The sequence below is a fragment of the Panthera tigris genome, chromosome A3, assembly GCF_018350195.1.
Source record: "Panthera tigris isolate Pti1 chromosome A3, P.tigris_Pti1_mat1.1, whole genome shotgun sequence".
Lineage (NCBI taxonomy): Eukaryota > Metazoa > Chordata > Mammalia > Carnivora > Felidae > Panthera > Panthera tigris.
In genome coordinates, this window is record NC_056662.1 from 11,138,412 (window position 1) to 11,160,659 (window position 22,248).

At 52.7% G+C, this 22,248-nt stretch overlaps 1 protein-coding gene and 1 long non-coding RNA gene across 2 annotated transcripts in view; one reads left to right on the top strand and one right to left on the bottom strand.

The window, feature by feature from the left end:
* LOC122237161 overlaps positions 1 to 13,449 on the bottom strand; it is a 28,947-nt gene extending 15,498 nt beyond the window's left edge. Inside the window, exon 1 of the long non-coding RNA XR_006215375.1 lies at positions 13,318 to 13,449. This is a non-coding gene — a long non-coding RNA (uncharacterized LOC122237161). The remainder of the gene's footprint in view (positions 1 to 13,317) is intronic.
* Positions 11,077 to 22,248, top strand: part of RIPOR3 (RIPOR family member 3) — a 74,787-nt gene continuing 63,615 nt past the window's right edge. The window contains exon 1 of the mRNA XM_042980162.1: positions 11,077 to 11,125. Within this exon, the coding sequence (XP_042836096.1) occupies positions 11,123 to 11,125 (3 nt within the window). The 5' untranslated portion in view covers positions 11,077 to 11,122. The remainder of the gene's footprint in view (positions 11,126 to 22,248) is intronic.

Genomic DNA, 22,248 nt, shown 5'->3' on the forward strand with positions numbered 1-22,248 from the left:
ATTCAAAACAGACGTGCAAAGACGACCAAGTTTTATGGCTTAAGAAGAGAAAGAATGACTTTATTGCCTATAAAATAAAGTCCACATGCTACAAGTTGGCTTGAACCCACCTTGGGCAGCTTCCCCCCCCTCCCCCCAACAGAACTGAGATGAAAGGCCAGGCAGCCCCTTCGTAGCCGTGGGACTCGAGGGGTACGTCAACTGTCTGAACCTCAGCCTCCTGCGAGGAGGGAAGTTGGGAGACGTGGCCCGATTGTGCCCCGGAGGGCTGGATCATGTTAGGCAGAATTAGGACTTAGTCATTGTCTTTGTTAGGAAATTAAGCATGGTTTAAGGAGATGCACTTGGCTGTCAGGTTGACACGGAGCAGACTCACGATAAGAGATTTTTGTGTCTGCGTGATGGGGTAAGGGATGCCCAGAGCGCTGGTAAAACATTATTTCTGAGTGTGTCTGTGAGGGTGTTTCTGGAAACGGGGAGCACGTGAATCAGGCTGAGTGAAGATCGCCCTCGCCAGTGCAGGTGGGCACCATCCCATCTGTTTAGGGCCTGCACAGGACAGTAGAGCAAGGGCCCATGTGCTCTCTGCTTGAGCTGGGGTATCCACCTTCCTCTGTCCCCAGACATCGGCTCCCCCGGTTCTCAGGCCTTCGGACTCTGCCTGAATCACATCACTGGCTTTCCTGGTTCTCCAGCTCAGAGAGGGCAGACTGTGGGACTTCTGGATCTCCATCACCTCATGAGTCAATTCCTATAATAAATCTCCTCACATACAGATCTTTATATTTCCTATTGGTTCTGTTTTTCTAGAGAACCCGCATAATTTTCGTCTCCCTTCTTACTTGGCCAGATGGAACCACATTAAACCTTTGCTCATTTGCTTCCTTTTTCCAAGCGGTCCCCTTGAATTTCTGCATGGCCCTAAATCACCCCTACAGAGTTCTGCTCAGATGCTGCCTCTTCCAGAACCTCCTCCCAGATGCCACCTTCCAAAGCCGTTTCTCCCAGCGTGACTGTGCCGGTGACAGCGGTCCCCACACACTGCTTTTGCCACGGCTGTCCTCCACCAGCCTGCTCCAGCCTGGGGCCAGGACCCATTCCATACACTGGCTCTCCCTCGCCCTTCGAGGCCATCCCCTGAACCCACCTCCAGGTCACTCTTCACAGAGAGCTTTCTAAAATGCAAACCCGAAGGGGCGCCTGGGTGGCTCAGTTGGTAAAGCGTCCCACTTCGGCTCAGGTCATGATCTCGCGGTTCGTGAGTTCGAGCCCCACATCGGGCTCTGTGCTGACAGCTTGGAGCCTGGAGCCTGCTTCCGATTCTGTGTCCCTCTCTGCCTGCCCCTCCCCCATTCGTGCTCTGTCTCTCTAAGAATAAATGAAGCATTAAAAAAAAAAAAAAACAATTTAAAATGCACACCCATGTTGCCATGTTGGTGCCCCAAACCTCCCGTTAGTCCGAGGCTGGAGACAGAAACTCCTCAGCGTGGGCCACAGTGCCCTGAATGGTGTGGCCCCATCTATCTCTTCAGCTTCATCTTTTTGTTTGCCTGAAATATAATTCAAATGCCATAAAATTCACCCTTCTAACGTATACAATTTAAGGGGGCACCTGGCTGGCTCAGTTGGTAGAGTATGTGACTCTTGATCTCAGGGTTGTGAGGTCGAGCCCCACACTGGGGGTAGAGACTACTCAAAAATAAAATCTTTTTTTTTAATTAAAAAAAAATTTTTTTTTACATTTATTTATTTTTGACAGAGTGCGAGCAGGGGAAGGGCAGAGAGGGAAGGAGACACAGAATCCGAAGCAGGCTCCAGGCTCTGAGCAAGCTGTCAACATCGAGCCCAATGTGGGGCTTGAACCCACAAACCGTGAGATCAGGTGCTCAACTGACTGAGCCACCCAGGCGCCCCTACTTAAAAATAAAATCTTGGGGTGCCTGGGTGGCTCAGTCGGTTAAGCGTCCGACTTCGGCTCAGGTCACGATCTCATGGTCCGTGAGTTCGAGCCCCGCGTCGGGCTCTGTGCGGACAGCTCACAGCCTGGAGCCTGCTTCACATTCTGTGTCTCCCTCTTTTTCTGCTCCTCCTCTGCTCATGCTCTCTCTCTCTCTCTCTCTCTCAAAAATAAACATTAAAATTTTTTTAAAAAAATAAAATCTTAAAAACATATACAATTGAGTGGTTTTTAATATACACACAGAGTTCTGCAACTCTTACCACTACTTAATTCCAGAACATTTTATTACCCACCAAAGAAACCCCACACCTACTACCAGTCACTGTCCATGTCCCCACCCACCTTCACCAGCCCCAGGCAACCATGAGTCCGCTTTCTGTCTCTACCCATTTGCCTATTCTGGACATCTTGTATAAATGGAATCATACAATCTGTGGCCTTTTGTGTCTCGATTCTTTCACTCAGCGTCATGTTTTCAAGATTCACCCACGCTGTACTGTGTGTCAGTGCTCTGCTCCTTTTTCGTGGCTGAGTAATATTGCACCGTATGGACAGACCCCATTTGTTCATCCATTCACCAGTTGATGGACACTCTGCTTTCGGCTGTGACGAATAATGCTGCTGTGCACATTTGCGTTCAAGTGTTTGTGTGAACATACGTGTTCCTTTTTCTTGGGGATACGCCTTGGAGCGGGGTTGCTGGTTCAGATGACGTTCTAGGTTTAACCTTTGTGGAACTGCCAGACCGTTGTCCGTGGCAACTGCACTATTTCACATCCCCACCAGCACCGTATTGACGATCCCGATCCCCCACCTCCTCCTCCGGCCACATCTTGTATCATGCAGCCCCTGGCTCTCTGGGCGCTAACCCCACAACTACCAACGTAGTTCTTATGCTGGCCTGCTTCCCTGTCCTCCAGAAGGAAGGTCTTGAAGATGCCTGTGGTTCCCACCTTAGCAGACTCAATGCCTCTTTGTCACCCCTGAAATGCAATTTCTCAATAATATAACCTACCTAGCTGTACCAGGAGAACATGTACATGGAATTCTCAAACTGTAAAATAAAGGAGAGTAGAAAGTAAGGGACAACAAAATCATTTCTGTCGTAAGGCTGGAAGTCCTGGTGAAGTCTCCAGGCACTTGAGCTCACAGGTAGGTACACTGTGATGGTGACAGCTACAGGTACAGGTGGATCTAGGTGTGGGGTGCTAGCCAGCCACGCGCCATAAGCATGCTGAGTTTGAACTGTTGCCAGAGCTGTTCCTGCAGAATGGCGACCAATGTGAATTCCCAGGCAAAGCAAAGTTCAGTCTTCTCTCAATTTGCACAGTGAAAGCATCCCAGGAAATTCAGTATCATAAAAACCATGTAAAAAACAGTTGGTTTGGGGCGCCTGGGTGGCTCAGTCAGTTGAACATCCGGCTCTTGACTTTGGTTCAGGTCATGATCTCGTGGTTCCCGGGTTCGGGCCCCATGTCGGGCTCCGGGCTGACAGCATGGGGCCTGTTTGGGATTCTCTCTCTCCCCTCCCCTGCTCAAGCTTGCTCCTCTTTCAAAATAAATAAATAAACTAAAAACAAAAAACAAACAAACCCCACTCTGTGTTTGTATGTAAAACAAAGTTGGGCTCCAGGATTACCTCACTAACCCAGCAAACCTTCTGGGCTTCCTCTCACCAGGCGAGCTCTCTTTCACGGCAGTGGACACCATTTGTGCCCATACGTTCACATTTTCTTTTTGTGAAAGTCCGTGTCCCCCGCTAGACAGGGACCCCGCGAGGTCTGGGTTTGTGACCTTCTCATCTCTGTGTTCCCAGCCCCAAACGTAGTGCCTGGTACTCGAATGTTTCCTGAACGAATTCCTGTCTAATGGCGTTCTCGTCCACTTCCTCCGTTGTCCTGAAAGTTCTCAGAACACCGTGCCAAACTTATCTGTGTTGCCAGTGCTAATGAGGGTTCCTTTCTCATATGGAAAACAATGATCAAATATTTAAAATGCAGACAGAAGCGAAATTACCACTGGGCTACCAGTGTCCTCAGAAGTGAGCTGAGGACATGTTACGACACACACTTCCACGAATCTTCCAGAAACTGCTGTGCTAGAGACATGGTCATGGGAATACACTTTACAGCTGTGGTTTCAGTAAAGAACTTTCATTTCAACTGTGTTAACAATTATTTCCATTCTAGCTGCTATGTAACAAACTATCCCGAAACTTAGTAGCTTAAAGCAACAAGTAAGGTGGTCGTTTCTCCCTGTTCTGTGGGGTGGCGGTCTGGACAGCTGGGCCGCTGGCCTTCCCGGGCTCACTCGTGGGGCTACAGTCATCTGACAACTCGACTGGGGCTGGAGGGGCCGAGGCGGCCTCACCCACACACGTCCAGCAATCGTCTGTCAGCGGAGGTACCGTGATTCCCTTCCACACGGACGGCTGTCTTCCAGGAGGCTAGCCCAGGCCTCTTCGCTATCTGTTGTCTCGAAATTCCAAGCAAGTGAAAGCAAAGGCAGAAAGCACAGGGTGGAGGCCTGGTTCCGAAGCTGGCGGACCATGACCTCCATCTCATTCTGTCAAAGCAAGTCACGGTGCCGCCCAGATTCAAGTGGGTGGAGACACAGGCTTTTAGACGGAGTGGCATCAGTGCCCTGCAAAGGGCCGTGGACCCAGGGAGGCATCCTCACCGGGGGCCCTTGCTGTCATGACCCACCACGGTGCTCTCCCCGGCGCGCACTCTTCTTGCTCCTGGCTCCGGAATCCGAAGGGCCGCGCCGGCTCTCTTACTGAGGGAGGTCCCCTGGGACCCCGGGTCTCCCCTTGGGACTTGGCATCTCCTTCCCTGGCCCTGGAGACGGAGGTGCAGAAGGTAGAGGTGAGGCTGAACGTATTCTTTTCCAGATTTTGTGTGGTTTGATTTGGGGAGCGGGGCCTTATTTTTGCTTTGGTTAGGTCCTGATATCATTTTATTCTCTTGCCACTTGCCTTCTCTTCCAACTCAACGGAAACAAAAAGTCGAGTTAATGCAGCATCCCGGCTAGCGGTTCCGTGGATTTTACTACAAAAGTTACCTACGGGTTGAGAGCTCTGATTTCCGGAGCAAGACCCCTCGAGTGTGAACCTTGGCTCTATTACTTGCTGTGCGACCTTGGGAAAGTGACTTCATCTTCCGATGCCCCAGTTTCCTCCTCCCTGACATGGGGATCATGACGCCCAGGATGAGGCCGTGGCAAGGGTGGAGTGAGGTGGTCCGTGCAAGCCGCTGGACAGCACCAGGTCAGGGCCCTTGCACACAGGTCAGCCTTCTGCCATGGATGGGCTTTTTTCGAGGGGTGTGGGGGAGGTGGAGGCTTAACTGAAAAAGCCGTTTATAATCTTAGTACGTCCACGAAAGAGTAAAGCCAACATGTGCATGCCTCCTGCTCATAACTGCGCCTCATTTTAGCCCTATTACGAGGTATTTGTGCTTTCGGTATAAATTATAAATCTAAACACATGCAGGGTTTGTTTTTCCCCCAAAGCAGATTCCAACCAGCATGAAACCAGCCAACCCAAATAAATTGTGCACTTAAGTCCATTGTTTCCAGCAACATGTAAACTGTTGGGTTGTGGAGATTTGCTTTGAAGAGGGTGCCCCATTAGTGCTCCTAGCATCAGGGTTCAATTTAGGCAGCGCATATTTGAAGAGTTTACTAGAAGTTTGTGGCAAAGAAAGACACGCACGGTCGGGGAGGGGGGGCAAGGGGCTCTTATCAAATTGTACAGGATGCATTTAGGCGGTGTTGTCGTAAAAGCACAAAACAAAGCAACAGCCCTGAACTCAAGGAGACTCAGAGAATTCCTCAGCTGGAGAAGTCATTCTGGGAATGCAAAGATCGCTTTCAATGTTATGTTTGTAAGGAAATGACAGTCACCAAGTGGAGAATGTCAGGTCCTCTGAGAAACCCTGTGGGCACTCACGTGCAGAACACTATTTACTTAACTGGAGTTGGTTCTGAAAATATTTGACTCTGGAGGGTCCCAAAGGGAGTGTGCAGGGTGTCTGGGATTTTCTTTCAGGTCAGGACTCGGCCTTTGCTAATCCCCTCAGCTGATAAAGCTCCGGTCTTCAGGGCGAATTCATTCCTCTGCTGAACCGAGGTTTATGGCCCCGGCCGAGGCCAGAGCAGGACCCTGTCATTCTAAAGGTTTCCCCAGCCAAACAGAGCCGCCGCCGTCGTCTATCTGATGAACTGGTAGTTTGTCACAGTGGAGCAGAGGTGCCTGGAGTGAAGAGGAGTGTGGAGAAGCCTGGGAATGAAGGATCTGGATATTTATCTCCAGGAAGAATCCAGGAACCTGACATTCTCATCGGTGCTAAAGGTTGACAGGGCTGACAGAGCAGGGGGATTCTGACGTCACTCTCAGGAAAGTGATGGATTTCACCAAGCAGGATGAGTCTGGGGGTTTGTTCTTTCTGTTAAGCTCACATCCCCACTTCCTGAGCGGGAGACCCTTTCACCACCCCAGATTTTGTCCCTGCTAACTTGCAGGATGCCGGGGCATTGATGGCAGTCATGAGTCCAAAAGGGCTCAGACAGGAGTGAGACCACCTGGGCCCCAGTCTGGCTTCTTCCTGAGACCTGGACAAATGGCTGAATTCAGCCCTAAGTCACTGAGCACCTATGACGCTCTGGGCACTAAGTATGTAACGGCACAATGGCTGTCCTGGTCAGGACGGGCCAGGTGGAGGAGGATGACGAGACCGGCAATCTACACACTTTCCGCATAGTGTCTCATGCTTCCCAAGTTTAACATGCATGTGAATCACTTTGGGGCCCTGGGAAAATGCAGGATCTGGTTTGGGAGGTCTGGGGTGGGACGTGGGACCCTACTAAGACGCTCTAGTCTGCTGGTCCCTAGACTGCACGTTAAGCAGGAAGGTATCATTTCATCTAATCCTTAGAACAACCCACTGAGGCAGTATGGTTGTTCCCATTTTACAGATGAGGAAATAGAAGCCTGGGGAGGTTGAGCGGTTTGGCCAAGGCCACGTGTACAGCTGGGAACGGAGGAGCCGCGACTGGACCCCAGGGCCTGCGTGCTTCCATAGCTCTGCCATGATAAGGCAGTAAGGACAGCACCGGGAGGGGCTCCGCACCCAGAGTGGGGGCTCAGAGAAAGCTCTGGGAGACCGTGCCTCTTGGCGGGTGCCAGCAGGGAAAGGGTTAAGGTATTAACTAGGTGACAGCCAAGGAGGGCCGATGAGAGAAGCCCAAGGGGAGAGAGGGCTAGGGAGCTGGGGGAACCCGCAGGACAGGGCTGGCACCTTAAGAACTCTGATGTGTATTCTGTGTATTCAGGCACGGGGGCAAAGCAGGAGAGGGCTAGGAGGCTCTGCGGTGCACGTTTTGGCTTTACCCGGAGGGCCCGAGAAGGAAGGTTCTCTGGAAAGATCACGTAACCTTTCTGTTTACTCATCCTTCCCTGGTGACACACTTCCTGGGGGGCATCCCCTTCTTTCTCAAAGGCACTGCCCCGCCCAGCACTTACTACCTGGGCTGAAATTAGCACTTGGCATCTGGGTTCTATTTACACATCTGCCTCCTGCTAGAACATTTCCTCCTTATTCGTCTCTGTCCCCGAAATACTCAGCCTGAAAGTGGGATGGTAAACACCTTGAGGGGAGCACGGACAGCGATGGAGAAAGAGTTGGAAGGTAGTGGAAATGCTGTACCAACTGGAAGGCGTGTGCCCACAGAGCCTGTAGAGGAGATTCTGGGACTGTGGGTCCGAGACTTTTCTGTAAATTTATTTACTTTTTCCCCTTTTCAAGTTGATTTATTTATCATGAGAGAAAGCATGAATGGGGGAGGGGCAGAGAGAGAGAGAGAGAGAGAGAGAGAGAGAGACAGATGGAGCCAGAGAAAAAGAGAGAGAGAATCCTAAGCAGGCTCCCCACTGTCACCACAGAGCCTGACGCAGGGCTCGGACCCAGGAACTGTGAGATCATGACCTGAGCCGAAATGAAGGCTCGGACACTCAACCGACTGAGCCGCCCAGGCGCCCCACCGTATGTACATTTTTAAAAACAGCATGGCGGAGTCGGGGTGGGGGCAGGCTCCTGGGTGGCTCAGTCAGTTAGGCATCTGACTTCAGCTCAGGTCATGATCTCATGGTTTGTGGGTTTGAGCCCCACGTCGGGCTCCGTGCTGACAGCTCAGAGCCTGGACCCTGCTTCGGATTCTGTGTCTCCCTCTCTCTCTGTCCCTCCCTTGCTCATGCTCTGTTTCTAACAATAAATAAACATTAAAAAAAACCCAGCATGAACTTATTTTTATCTGAGCCCATTAAAAATATTTAAATAAACTTAAAAAAAAATAAACTTTAAAATTTAGGATAGTATTAGATTTATGAAAAGGTTGCAGAGAAAGTACAGAGAACTCTTACCCCGCACCCAACTTCTGATTGTTTCCCTTCTCGCTGACATTCTACATGACTGTCGTACATCTGTTCACAACTAATGAACTAATATTAATACGTTATTATTAACACTACTCCACGTCCTATTAGGATTTTGCCTGTCCTCCATTATCACTGGCCGAACACCATCCTAGCTAGATGCTGTTGGCTGCTGAATGACCCGAGCCTGAGGCCTGCTTTCTCTGTTAAAAAGGAAAATCAGTAAATGTTGGAGAGGTGGTCGAAGCTGAGACTTTCTCACAGGCCAGATGGGGTTGGAAGAACACTGCCAGAGGAGTAAAAGGGCTTTCCCACCGTGGGGTTCAGCATCGTGTCCTGCCGACTGTGTGTCTCCTAACGTCGTCTCGGGCAGCCCCGGGCATGATCTGCCTATGCCACTCACTCTGACAGCTGGAAACGCCGCGTCTGAGACCGCGGGGCTCAAACCTGGAGCTTCCTTCTGCGCCGGAGGGTGACACAGGGAGCTGGGTGCCCCTGGCTCGGAGATGGGCAGTACGTCTCACCCGTGTTCTCTGCAGTGACTCTGCTGAGTTCCCACAGCCAAGCAGGCACGTGACGAGAATCCCACCACCAGCATGAGAGGTGCTCCCTGCATGGGACATGAGGTCCGCTTGCCTGTCGTGTCCATGAGACGGGGCCCTGCGTGTCATTGGTGATGGGGGAGGCGACCATCTTAAACTGACAACCGCCTGCTCAGCGGCCTTTTCTTTCCATAAGGTCTGGATTCATCCCCGTCAGGTGTTTCAAAATGGTTTTCGTGTTTTAGGAGTTGGGAGTCGGTGACGTTGTTTCCTGAAGCCAAGTTCCACACTTTCGAGTTCTTTCCTTTCTAATACGTATCTGCTGTCCTCATTTCCAGGAGACCTAAGCCCCCTCCGCACTCACTCAGCTCCTCTGCCCTTAAGGTAAGTCACTGCTGGCTCAGGGGTCCCCGATCGAACTGGAGGTGATCACACTTGAGTGTTTGCAGAATTGCTGGGTTCGCTCCTCAGCACTGTTGTTCATTTCTCGGCTGGCGCATTATAGAGTTTTGAGTTAGTCCAAGGGGGCGCGTGGTTGGATGAAATCTTCTCCGCATATGGGTGTGGAAGAGGACGCTGCTTGGGACACAAGTAATACGTGAGTCCCTTTTCACAACCCAGTTTGGTTCAAATCCTTTAAGACCGATTTTCCAGGCTTGCTATGTGTTTCTGTAGTAATCCACTCTCAATTGTTTCCTATGACAAACTTTTTTTTTTTTTTTTTTTTTTTTTTAACAAACCTCTGCGCGCACGCCTCCGTAGGCACCGGCCTAAGTTATGTTCTGGGTGGCGGCTGTTTGCTTATTTCTGGTTTTTAAAGGTCTTGGCAAATCCAAATTACTCTTTGGAGTATGTGTGTGTGTTTGTGGGGAGGGGTGGCAGTTCCTGTTCTTTGGGGGCTGTTTACTCCTCGTCTGCAGTGGCTGCAGGGGGTAGAAGGGAGCCAAGGGGAGGCAGAGAGAAATTCATCTCTAGGTGTTACAGGCTGGATGGTTCCGCAGGGCCAGGCTCCTCTGCAGGGCTGGTCAATGGGGGCTTTGTTCCCGAGTCCATTCTGTGAGCGGAATCCGAAAGCTGATGTGCCAAGGTGACAAAAGGAACCCGCCTGTGTGTCTGTCGTGTTTGGACCCCACCCCCTGACCGGGACACCATCAAGTCTGTAGGAGTCGTATATACACGTGTAACAGGGGCGGCAGGGGTGGGGGCAAACCCTGAAAAGATTAGGCTGGAGAAAAAAAAAAAAAGGAAAAAAGGCAGTAAAAGAAGCGGGCCACTAACTCTAAAGACATAAAGGGAAAGGGCCAAGCTAATTTGCACCCTAGGAGAAGTGGGAGGTGCAGAGGGGACAATGGGACACCCGGGAAACAAGGAGCACAGGAAGGGGTGTGTGCAGGATCAGATCCCACAGACAGAGGGGGTCGCATGGGGAGGAGGGAAGAAAGGAGGAAAAGGAGAGAAAGCGAGGAGGGGACTTGAAAGTGGCAAGGTAAGAGGCGGCAGAGGCAGGGGAGGCAGGGCAAGGCTGCGTCCCTGTCTGTTTGTGATTAGCACACAGCCCCGGCGCAGAGTGGAGTAAACAGAAACTTCCAGGCGTCCCCACACCCCCCTCTGAGGCAAAGCAGAAATCAGATGCTCCGTGATTAATCGTGGAGAGTTCAGGACATGACCACAAGCGCTGTGCGGACTTGAAATTAGCTGCCTTTTCCCGTCCCCTTGCCAAGATGGGAGTGGGGGGTGGGACGTGAACGGGTGGGGGCCCCGCCTGCTGGGGGCCAGCATGGAATCCTCCGTGGCAGAGCTCAGTGACACTGACGGGCAATCGGCTACATCCACGGCAGCAGGCAGCATCCGGGGAGAGCGGCCGGCCGGGGGGGCCCCAGGCGGGCTTCCTGGAACCCCGGCTCCGGCTGCCCGCACCCTGACACGGGCCAGATAAGAGCCGGGCCGTGCTATCGGAGCCCTGCGGCGTGCCGTCCCACGTCCTGCGGCACCACAAGGAAGGCTGGGGGACAGAGGGCTCCTCGGAAGCGACCTTCTGAGTGGCCAGTCTGGACTGGCTTCCCCGAGTCCTCGCTCGACTCCAGCCCCGGATGGGAACCGGCAGCCGACACTCGCCTGGGCGGCAGAGGAAGCCAGGCTGCCTGGAGGAGGACGCGTGACCCGGGCCTGAAAGTCCGTACCTGCTCCATGGTGAGTGCTGGCGTGTGGACCAGACGCTAGAGGGAGGTGAGGTGTGAGGAGGGCGGCCCCCCTCACACTCCGCCCTGGTGCTCCACCGGGGAAGGGAGGCAGTGAGGAAGAGGCGGGATGGGATTGCAGGGGCCGCTGTGTGGCCTCGGGCAAGTTCTCTCCCTTTCCCGGAGGCGGGCCTCCGTGTGTCCGTCGCTGACGCGGCGTGGGTCGACAGCGGATCTTCAAGGGGCTTTCACTAGGACCGTGTCTCTGGTGTTACCTGCCAATGTCAGGCGCCGTGCTTGGCATTTGCGAAGCTCCAGCCCAGGAATCGCCATGAGCCTCTGGTGCGCCTGGTAGTATTGCCCTTGTTGTACACTGAGCAAAGAGAGGCTCAGAGAAGTGAAGTGACTTGCCCAAGGTCACACGGCTGGTCAGCGGCAGAGATCGGAACGAGGTCTCTGTCTTTCTGACTTGCACTTTCTGCTTCCAGTGGGCTGTTTCCTGTTCTAGGGTTCTGTGATCTCCCCAGGAAGCAGGGGTGGAGGAGGAGGGGGTGTCAAGGGGAGCATTCCCTGTAGGAGGGGGGCAGGGAAGTCAGAGGAAGCCACAGGCTGAGCAGGCGGTACCTCCGGACGGTATGTCCGCCCAGGGTGGGGGCCCACGTCCTGGGATGGGCAGGGGCCCCCGGCTTGAAGGAAGAGTGCCCGCCACCCTGCTCCCCTGCCGTGGGAGGCTCCTGGGGGCAGGACAGGAGGGTTAGTATCAGGCAGGGGTGGAGAGGGCTGGGCGTGGGGAGAGTGGCACATGCCTCTACTGGGTTTTGTTCCAATTTTATTCTGCCTTTCCAAAAATCTGTTTCGAATCATTCTGGGCCCCCACTCCTCCTCTGGATGGAACAGAATTGTGAAACACATACAGAGCTTTCCACCGCCTCCCCTGGGGGAATCACATATTAATATTATCGGCGGCTATTTGCATAGCCATCCCCACAGCTGTGGCAGCGGCAGCCAGAGATAAGACACAGATAAAAGTCCCAGAGCGTCTCCCTGGCACGGAGGGACGCATGTTACAATGACACAGCCGGCAGGTGGGAGATCCCACGGGGCACAGGCCTCCGGGCGGAGCTGGAGATCCCAGCACCACGATGTGGCCTCCTCTCCTCTCTTCTCTTGGAAAATTCCATCTTGCAGCGCCTCTGGCTCAGGCCTCCTTCCTTTCAGCGACTGGCTCAGGCCCTCTGTCTTGGGCTCCAGTTGAGACCTGGGTGGGGGCCCGGCAGTCCCCTCGGTGCCGGGCACACAGGGACGATAGGTCACCCTACCCACTTCTGCCCTGGATTTTTCTTGTAGCCCTGAGCAACTCACGTCCCATCTCTGGGCCTCTGTCACCTCCCGTCTCTGGGCCTCTGTGTTTCCTCATCTACAAAACGAGGGGATTATTTTAGGAAATCTCTGCAATCTCTTTGCGACTCTAAAACTCTGTGACTCTGGTTGGAGGGCACTTAAGTGCTCAACAAGCTTCTAGGAGAGGACGGTCTCCCTCAGAGCCCTGCCACCAGGAAGGCGCCGGAGGCTGGCACAAAGGCGGGCCTGAAGAAGAGACCGATGGCGCGAAGTGCCTCGTTACTGACGTCAGCGGTCACAGGCCTTTGGGAGCCGAACGGGTTGCTTTTGTGGGGAGTGATTGAGCCCAGATGCGTGCTGGCTGGGAAGCCGTCACCTACCCCGCAGCAGAAACTCAGCACCGCCCCCAGGACCCCCCAGATCTTTCTGGGGAGCTGCAGAGCGCTGTCTCACATATGCCCACCGACTGGGCTCTTGCCCTGCTTGTCCTCTCCGGCTTCCTCTTGCCTCTGCCCCCAAGGCCACTGTCCGTCTGAGGTTCCCAGAGCCCCTACCCTTTCCGTACCCAAGCCGCTCTGGGTTCTGGGCAGAGACGGAGGGAAGAGCTTCCTCCCCAACCCGGGACACTCTCTGCCACGTGCTCCCTACACGGCGGTGTGTTGGAGCCAGCTTGTACTGGCTCTGGAAAGCCAAGTGTCAGATTTTCAGAAAGCTGGTGAACTCGCCAAACAGAGCCATTACTAAAAATTAAATTTCATGAGCTTGTAACCAAATAAATGATGCTGCAAAGGGAGGAATTAATCAAAGCCCATCGCTTTCCGTTTGTGAAAGGACGCGTCGCTGTTAGGAATGTTCCCGCGGTACCTGTCTGCCGCTGCACGTCTGTCCCCAAGGCCGGGCGGAGTGACTTCTAGTCGGCAGCCTGAAATCGGCCACGGCGGGAGTCGTTACACCACGGGAACTGGTAACAGTACAACTCAGGGCTCGATCTGTTCACTGTCTAGATTTGAGAAAGGAGACAGGAAACATTAATGACGCAGATTAGGCATAAAAGTGGCACCTCCGCGGCCGTTTCTTGTGAAGGAAAACGAAGGCACTTGCTCCCTTTGCTGACAGATGAATCAACTCCGATACGCTTCGTTGTATCAGTTTGGTCTTATTCCTTAAGGGGATGGAAGATCCCAACCAGCTTTCCTCACTCATCAGTTGTAACTGGTGTTTTTCCAGACGTAGTTTCCAGAATTGCCCTCACTCATCAGCTGTGACCACGGGCTGATTACAGGTACAAGAGTTGGGGGCAAAAATCAACAAAACCACCCTGGGTGAATCAGTTGAGCGTATGAAGCCCACACATCTTGTCTGTATTTGTAAACTGTGTGCGACTCATCCTTTACTTCGGTACAGTCTGTAATAAACCTAAGTGTGTATGTGGGTATCTAGGTGCACACACGCACACACACACACACACACACACACACACACACACACACGCAAGCACACTCGATCTCCCCTGGAGGCTGGGTGTTAACTTGACCAGCACACCAATGGCCCCGCAGCACATATGCTTGTGCTCAGGGTCTCAGAAATCCTGTCCTGGGCCATCCTCAGCCCTCACTCCATGAGAGTTAAGACTCCAGACTCGAAGCCAGGACACAAATGCTTCAGCTTCCTCCTCTTGCCTAGAACACACCAACAGTCCAACTCCTCTCCTCCCCTCTGAGCACTGGAATGGATGCAGAGACTGGGTAGGGTAGAAGGTGTCGTCTACACGGGCAGTGGCAAAGGCCCCGGGCTCCTCGCTGCCTTCACTGGCTCCGCATGTGGGGGCATTTCTGGCGACCCCTCATGGGTTAATTCCATCCGCTTAAGGGCTCGCCCCCACTGCACTTCATTTTCATGTGCAAAGCATGATTCTCTAACAGAAACGGCATCTTGGAACCAGGAGAAGGAACAGCTAGGCCAAACCTATAGGAAAGTTAAGACAACTTTCTATTTTTAGAAACCCTGGGAGCCAGGTGGGCCTTTTCCAGATCTCCCAAGCCAGCAAGGAGAGGAAAGTATTTCTCATTCCAGAGTTCCGTCTCTTACAGTCGAGGCCAAGGAGGAGGCCCAGGTGGGGTCATGGGCTAAGAGAAGCGCAGCTCTGATGGCAAGAACAGAGCCATGCTCGGTGCAATTTTTTTTAATGTTTATTTGTTTTTTAGAGAGAGAGAGAGAGAGAGAGAGAGAGAGAGAATGAGCAGGGGAGGGGCGGAGAGAGAGGGAGGCACAGAATCCGAAGCAGGTTCCAGGCTCTGAGCTGTCAGCACAGAGCCCGACGCGGGGCTCGAACTCACGAACCGCGAGATCGTGACCTGAGCCGAAGTCGGATGCCCAACCGACTGAGCCACCCAGGCGCCCCTCATTGCAATTTTAAAGAGAATTAAAAGTGGGTTTTACACTTATTTTATTTTGTGTGGTCCGGAGGTCGATCCTGAGCTTAAATCCCAGTGGCCCCCCTTCCCGGTAACCACAGTGGAGAGTCATGTGTCTACCCTTCCAGACCGTTCATTCACCCATTTTCACATCTTTCTTTTTTTTGTAATTTCAATTTTCAAAAATGGGATCTTTCTATCTATTCTATTTTGTATCTTCCTTTTCTCACCTGCCAATATACCCCGAGTGTTCATCCATGTTAGCTCATGGAGACCTAAAGCATGCCTTTCAAATTTTCTAAAGTTTCTTTATTTTGAGAAAGAGGCAGGAAGGGGCAGAGAGACAGGGAGGGAGAGAATCCCAAGCGGGCTGTACGATGTTGGCACAGAGCCCGACGCGGGGCTCGAACTCATGAATTGTGAGTTTCGCGAAACCAAGAGTCAGACACTTAACCGACTGAGCCACCCAGGCGTCCTTAAAACATTCCTTTCAATGCCTGCGTATCAGAAGCCCCAGGAAGCTGGAAGAAGGGATCCATTTTGATAACCACATCGCAAACTTTCTTGACCCCAAAACACACAAGTAGAACCCAGCTGTTTCCACTTTTCAGTAAAAAAGAAATTCTATTGGCTTTTCCTTTAACCGCTTCCTGTCCCCACTCTGCCCTCACCCTGGTTCAAGAGGCCATTTGTCTCTGGACTGTGGTAGTTACCTCCCCATTGGTGTCTCTGCTTTTCTTGCTTCTCTGACAGTCTATTCTCTACCTGCAGCCGGTGGGGTCCTGTTAAAATGAAATCAGATCCCGTCCCTCCTCTGCTCAGAACACCCTGTGCCTCTCAGTTCTGGTCCCACCTCACCTAGAGTAAAAGGCCGAGGCCTCACCATGCCCACAGGGCCCAGCAGGATGTGACTTACCCCCCCTGCTCTCCTCCTTGCTACACTTGCTGTTTTCAGTTGTGCTAGGCACAGTCCTGCCTCAGGACCTTTGCATTGCTTTCCCTTCTGCCTGGGACACTCGTTCTCCATATGGCTCACTCCTTACCACTTATCATCAGCTAGCATACTATATCATTTTCTTTTCTTAAATGTCCCCTACTGGAATGTGAATTTCCTGAGGGCACAAGTTTTTTGTTTTTTTTTTTTTTTTTGCCTATTTTGTTCAGTGTTATACTCCAAAGTAGGCACTCAATAAAGGCACACAGTGGGCACTCAATTAATACTTGTGGAAATACCTGCCTTGCTATGTTGCCAAGGGTGTCAAGGCAGTCGGATTTTTTGGGAGAACCCTGAATTAGGGTCACCAGGAATCTCCAGCCACACGCTACATTTCATTTATGAATACCACATTCTAATAGCCTGTGCCAACTTATGAAGTGGCCGTTCATTTGCATAACAGTGAGAGTCAGCTGAATTGTACATCACTGGATGTGTTGTCAGACCAACCCCAGCTCACATTCTGGACTCTTCACGTGGCCCCTGTGCTCACCCCTCTCATCTATCTCAGGTGGGCACGGAGGGCCCTGTAAACAACACCATCTCCACACCTGAGTGCGGACACGCTGGGAATCAGGCAGAGTATGGGATTCTGTTGTGGCCAGGGGGCTGTCACCGGGCTATCCCCTGAGCTGGACCCACCATCCCCGCCCCTGTGTGGCTGGGAGCCCCCCTCTGAGGAGCATGCCCAGCACTGCCTTCCAAACGAGTGAGGGGGCAGGAATCCGCTGCAGGAGGAAGCATGTGGCATACACATGCCCTCGAAATGCACCACCGGGTGTCCCCACCCACCAGGGACCAAAGAGTCCCACGCCTGGTTCACACCAGAGGGAATGGCTGAAGGCCTTGCTCACTGGTCCAGCAGCCGTTAGACCCCTGGTCCCGAGAGCTCTCCTCGACTTATAAAGCGGACGTCAGGTAGAAGCGAGTTAATCATAACCTTCTCAAGACATGCTGAGAGAGGCCCTGGAACGGTCCCACCCCCTTCCATCAAGCAGTCTCACTACATTTATTTATAAAAACCCCTGTATATTGGGGCGCCTGGGTGGCTCGGTCGGTTGAGTGTCCGACTTCAGCTCAGGTCATCATCTCACAGCTTGTGAGTTTGAGCCCCGCGTTGGGCTCTGTGCTGACAGCTCAGAGCCTGCAGCCTGCTTCAGATTCTGTGTCTCCCTCTCTCTCTGCCCCTCCCCTGCTTGTGCTCTGTCTTGCTCTCTCAAAGATAAATAAACATTAAAAAAAAAAAAAACAAAAAAAAAACCCTGTATAGCCGCCATCCAGCCCAGGAACTAGAACTTTCACAACTATTTACATCTGCTTACATGTTCCTTCCCGCTGCAGGAGGTATGAGCTTAAATTTTGTGTTTACCTTCCTATGGTTTTTTAAAAAAAATTGTGGCGGGTCACCCAGGGGGGCTCAGTCGGTTAAGCGTCCGACTCTTGGTTTTGCTCAGGGCACGATCTCACCGTTGTGGATTTGAGCCCCACACTGGGCTCTGTGCTGACAGCTCAGAGCCTGGAGCCCGCTTTGGATCCTCTGTCTCCCTCTCTCTCTGTCCCTCCCCTGCTCACACTCGTGCGCATGCTCTCTCTGTCTCTCAAATCAACATTAAAAAGGTTTTTTCAATTAGTGCAAAAATATACATAAAATTTACCACTTTAACCATTTTCAAGTTTATAATGGCATCGAACACACTCTCAGTGTCATACAACCGACAGCACTGTCCCCTCGCAGAGTGTTTTCATCATCCCGACTTCCCTTGTTTAGAAAAAAATTACACAGCTTCTGCGTTTATACAAAAATGATACACTGACTTTCACTAATTTTAAAGGTTATAAAAAGATATATGTTGTCTTGTGCCACTTATGTTTTCATAAAGCATCTGCCACTAAAATTTCTCCCCGTGATGGCACACAGCTCGTTTCTTTCTTTTCTACTGTCGCGTGCTATGAGGCGGCACGTCGCCACTTGTGTTCCCCGTCCGCAGGCATTTGGGGTGCTTCCCACTTGTCTGTCTGCAAAACTGAAAGGCGCTGCTTTGAACGTTCTCGCACCTGTCCCGGGCCGTGCACGCCGGCGTGGGTCTCACGCGCATTCCCAGAAGCGCGACTGCTGGGGTGCAGGAGACGGGAAATAACGTCCTGAACCATTTCCCGGCGTGGCTGTGCCAGCTCACGCGAGCCCCCTACCACAGGGCATTTGTCTGACGTCTTCCTTTTTGCCACGCGACCGGGTGGCACCTCCCCCCGCTCTTTACCACCACCACCGCGGACGGGCCCCGCTGCCACTGACTGTGCATCTCTGGGTCTAAGAATATCCAAAAGCCTCGACCGGGCTGCGGGTTCGTGATGTCTCACATCTTTGCGGTGTGGCTGTTCCCGGAGAGGAGCCGAGCCCGAGAGCCGTGCCACAGGGGGGAAAACGCGGAGCAGGGATCACAGAGCTTGCCCGGACAGCACTGCTCTCGCCTTCCTCCCCTTCTCTAGCCGTTAGTCGGTCTGGCTCTTCCCGTGTGGGGGCAACAGAGTTGCTCATACCCTACATGTACTGCTGTTAATCCATTCAACCCTCAGAGCCCACAGATAGAGGTGCTCTTTTAGGCCCCACTTCACGGATATGGAAACTGAGGTGCGGAGAGGTTAAGTAACTTGCCTGAGGTCACACAGGTGGTAAACCGCAGAGATGGGTCTGAATCCGTCTCGTCTGGCTTCCTCGCGAGGCTACGCCACCTCTTGGTAGAGCCTAGAAGTCAAATGTCAAAAAAAACTCCTCAGTCCTATAGACCTGGGTTCGTATCCTGGATCCCCTTCTACTATGCTGTGTGCCTCTGGGTAGGTTGGGGTAGGTTGCTTCGACCTCTCTGCACCTCTAAAAATGGCAAGAGCTCTCTTCTCTAGAAGCGTCATTAAATATTCCTTTTTGTACCTTATTGTTTCTTACTGGGGTGTGTGCCTATTCCTAAAAATTTCCTGGAATCTGTTCACTGGCTTACACCTACCAGGGCTCAGCCCCGGAGCAGAGAGGGGATGAATTCCACCCAAACGAGCGCCTGCAAATCAGGGCATGAGGTATCCCAAAGCCAACTGCTGTTTCTACGAGGAAGGAAGGGGTACGGGGCAGCAGGAGAGCAAACGTCCACTCCGGGCTGGGCTGGTTTGGGCCACTGGCCTTTGTGACCATCCCGTTGAGCACAAGGCTGACCAGGCTGGGCCACGAGCAGTGCAGGCCGCCTCTGGCCTCGCCTGTGTGAGCCGAAGGGCCGTGCAGTTGCACACAACATGTCTGGAATACCTATTCCAAAGGGTAATTCCCAGGGATCAAGCGTGTTTATACTTTTTTGGGGGAAAAGATTCCATTCCTGTTGCCAATTAGTTCTGCTCGAGAACAGCTTTTCTCAACACCAACACGTTGGCCGCCCAGCCTTGAGTTCTGTTGATTAGCTCCAAAGTGGGGAAAAAAGTGATTTTTTTCTGTCCTTCCTCCACCCCCAACTGTGAAACCCGGCTGTTAGTGATGAAAGGGGTCCTGTGGCTCGTTTAGTTTTCCTTGTCATGACTCCAGGAAAGGCTATAAAAATAACCAGTGGGCCCCCGCCGGCCATAATTGACTGTGGAGAGAAGCTGGCTACCACCGCGTCCGAGTTATCACAATCTGTTGCAGACGAGGGAGGCTTCAGTCAGGCTCCTCTGGTTACACCTGCTCCCCCAGGCCAGCGTGGGCCGGGAGGTGCTGAAGGTCACCTGTGTGGTTCTCTCCTCTCCCAGGTTCTGGGGAGTTCCCGGCAGAGGGGCCCCTGGGACAGAGGAGCCAGGAGGCCACGCGGCAGGGTGCTGCTGAGCGGGGCTCTGACACGCACCGCCTGCACCAAGCCCAGCAGTGTTGCTCAGAGCCGTGAGCGGTGGGCAGGGGACTCGACCTCCTGGTGCCTCGGTTTCCTCACTTTAAAGTGATAACGGTCTCTCCTCCTGAGATTGACGTAGGGTCAAATGAGTTAACGCACTCGGGAGAGGGTCAAGTCCCTCATAAATGTCAGCTTTTAGTATTTACTCACAAGCCTCCCGCTCTTCCCCCGTTGACACCTGAGTCGTATGTGATCACGCCAAATATCTTAACCTAGTCCCCTGCTGATGGACGTGAGACTGGTTCCAATCTTTTGTGATCGCAAATAATGCTGCATTGAATAACTTGTGGCTCTGTACACCCACCCCTCCCCTAAGGTATGTGACCCCCACGATAACCTTGGCTCTGATTTTCCTTGCTGGGGCCTGCAGAATGAGAGGTCTGTGGGTGAAGGGCCAGCCCTGGCCTGGCATGCAGACAGGCCTGTGGGAGGCGGGGTTAGGTGGGACAGATTCCTCTGGAGTCCCTCAGGGGAGTGAGGCGCCACGAAGTGAGTTTCAGAAGGTTGCGGCTGGGCCATCCAGCTCCCAGGTTCCTGACAGATGCCCTGAGGTGGTCTGGAGACAGGAAATCTGTGCCATGCAGGTTCTGCCCATCCTCTGCAATCCTCTTCCTCCAGGAAGCCTGCCGGGATCTGGATTCCAACACCCTTGTCTGTCTCTGTACTGATTGAGCACCAACGGTATCCAGCTCCCTTGAGGGAGGCAAAAATGAGTAGTGACTGAGAATCTGAGACGCGGAAGAAGGCTGGATTTGGTCCTAACTTTCTAGCACTCCCACCCACACAACCCCCTGGACTTGCGTGTCCTCATCTGTTTAAGCAGGATAATAATAATAATAACGGTAACAACTTCTCAGGAAGGTCTTGGGAGGTCTTAGTGACATGACACTATGAAGTGTCTGACACTATGTCAGACATGAGAAGTACAAGCTTGTGTTGGGAATGTCTCATTATGGGTGGGTCTCATCACTGCACTGGGCTGTGGGCGCCTGCAGGCAGTAATGACTCATTTGGAAGCAGGGTAGGAAGGGAGTCCAGACTAACCGTGTGGACTCGGGCAAGTCGTATTCCCTCCGGACGGGGTTTTCTCTCAAAAACCGGGGTTCTGATGACACCGTCTTACAGGTGTGCTGCGAGGATTAAGAGAGGCAAAGCACGCAAGGCTTCGGATCTAGCAAATGCTCAATAAACAGTGGCCATTGCTGGCACTGTTAATCAACAGTGTTGACAACTGTAAATATCCTCCCAGAGACGGGCACGGCATCGTGCATGCAGTTGGTGCTTAGTGGGTACATACGGACTGACTGCCAGGGTCAAGGCGGCTTGTTATAAAGTGGGGCCTGGGGGAGGCACTGAGAGAGGGACTCATGTCTCATGCGGTTGACCTCTTTGGGAGAACAAGAGGAAAAGAGCCCAAGAGGACCTTACCTGCAGTTATGACATCTGCTAGAGCTTAACTCTGTGAGCTCAGGGACCAGGCATCAGGCATCACCACCCCCATTTTACAGATAAGAAAACCAGGGCCCAGAGAAAGGGGAGCCTCTCTGGCTCCCCACGGCAAGCGCACAGCAGGGCGGTACTCGTCCTGACTCTCCCTGCAGGGGTCTTTGCCCTGACCCTCAGCCCTGTGCAGGAAACGGATCTCGGGGGCGAGATGCAGTGTCCCTCTGTGGCCAGAGCCCTCGTGCATTTCTCACATTTTTGTATCCTGGGACAAAGGGTGAACAAACTCACATGAACTGTTCTTGTTTCCTGGTGGAAAAACACTCCTGACCCAGCGGAGGGGATCTTTGCTGTCGGGACGGCACCATAACGGGTGGTCTGGCCTGCATCCTGCCCCGCTCCACCCTACACCCCGACTTAGCAGCAGCAATGATAGCAAATCCAGATCGCAGAAATCCAGGGGTGACCTCAGGGGTTGTTTGAGGGTGTCGAACGGGCCAGAAGATGCTGGTCCCGGGTGCCGGCCTCGGCCGCTGTTGGACTTGCCCCGGACGGGTCAACAAATGAATAAGCATCGATTCACTGGCTTCACGTGGCCTCCTTCCCCTCCTAAGGACACCGATCATTGGATGTGGGGCCACCTCCGTCCAGTATGACCTCGTCTTAATTAACCACATCGGCAAAACTCGACTCCCAAGTAAGGTCACACTCCAGGTCTCTGGGTAGACATGAATTTCTGGGGGGACACTGCTCCTAGTAAACATTAGCTATTACTAACACGTCTCTCACCACACAGTTTGTGCAGCACATACGAGGTGCTGAGCACTTTTCTGTGCCCTCTTCATTCCTTCCCCCGTTTAGCCCGTCTCTACAACCTTGTGAAGCGAGTTCTAGGATTATCCCTGTTTGAGGCCAGAGAGATGAACTGCCTTGCTCAAGGTCACACAGCTGCTAAATAGCAAATCTGGGAGCAAACCTTTTCTTTCTGACTGCAAAGCTGGCAAGGTTCTGAGACCCTCCAACCCCATTCCAAGGGCTTCGA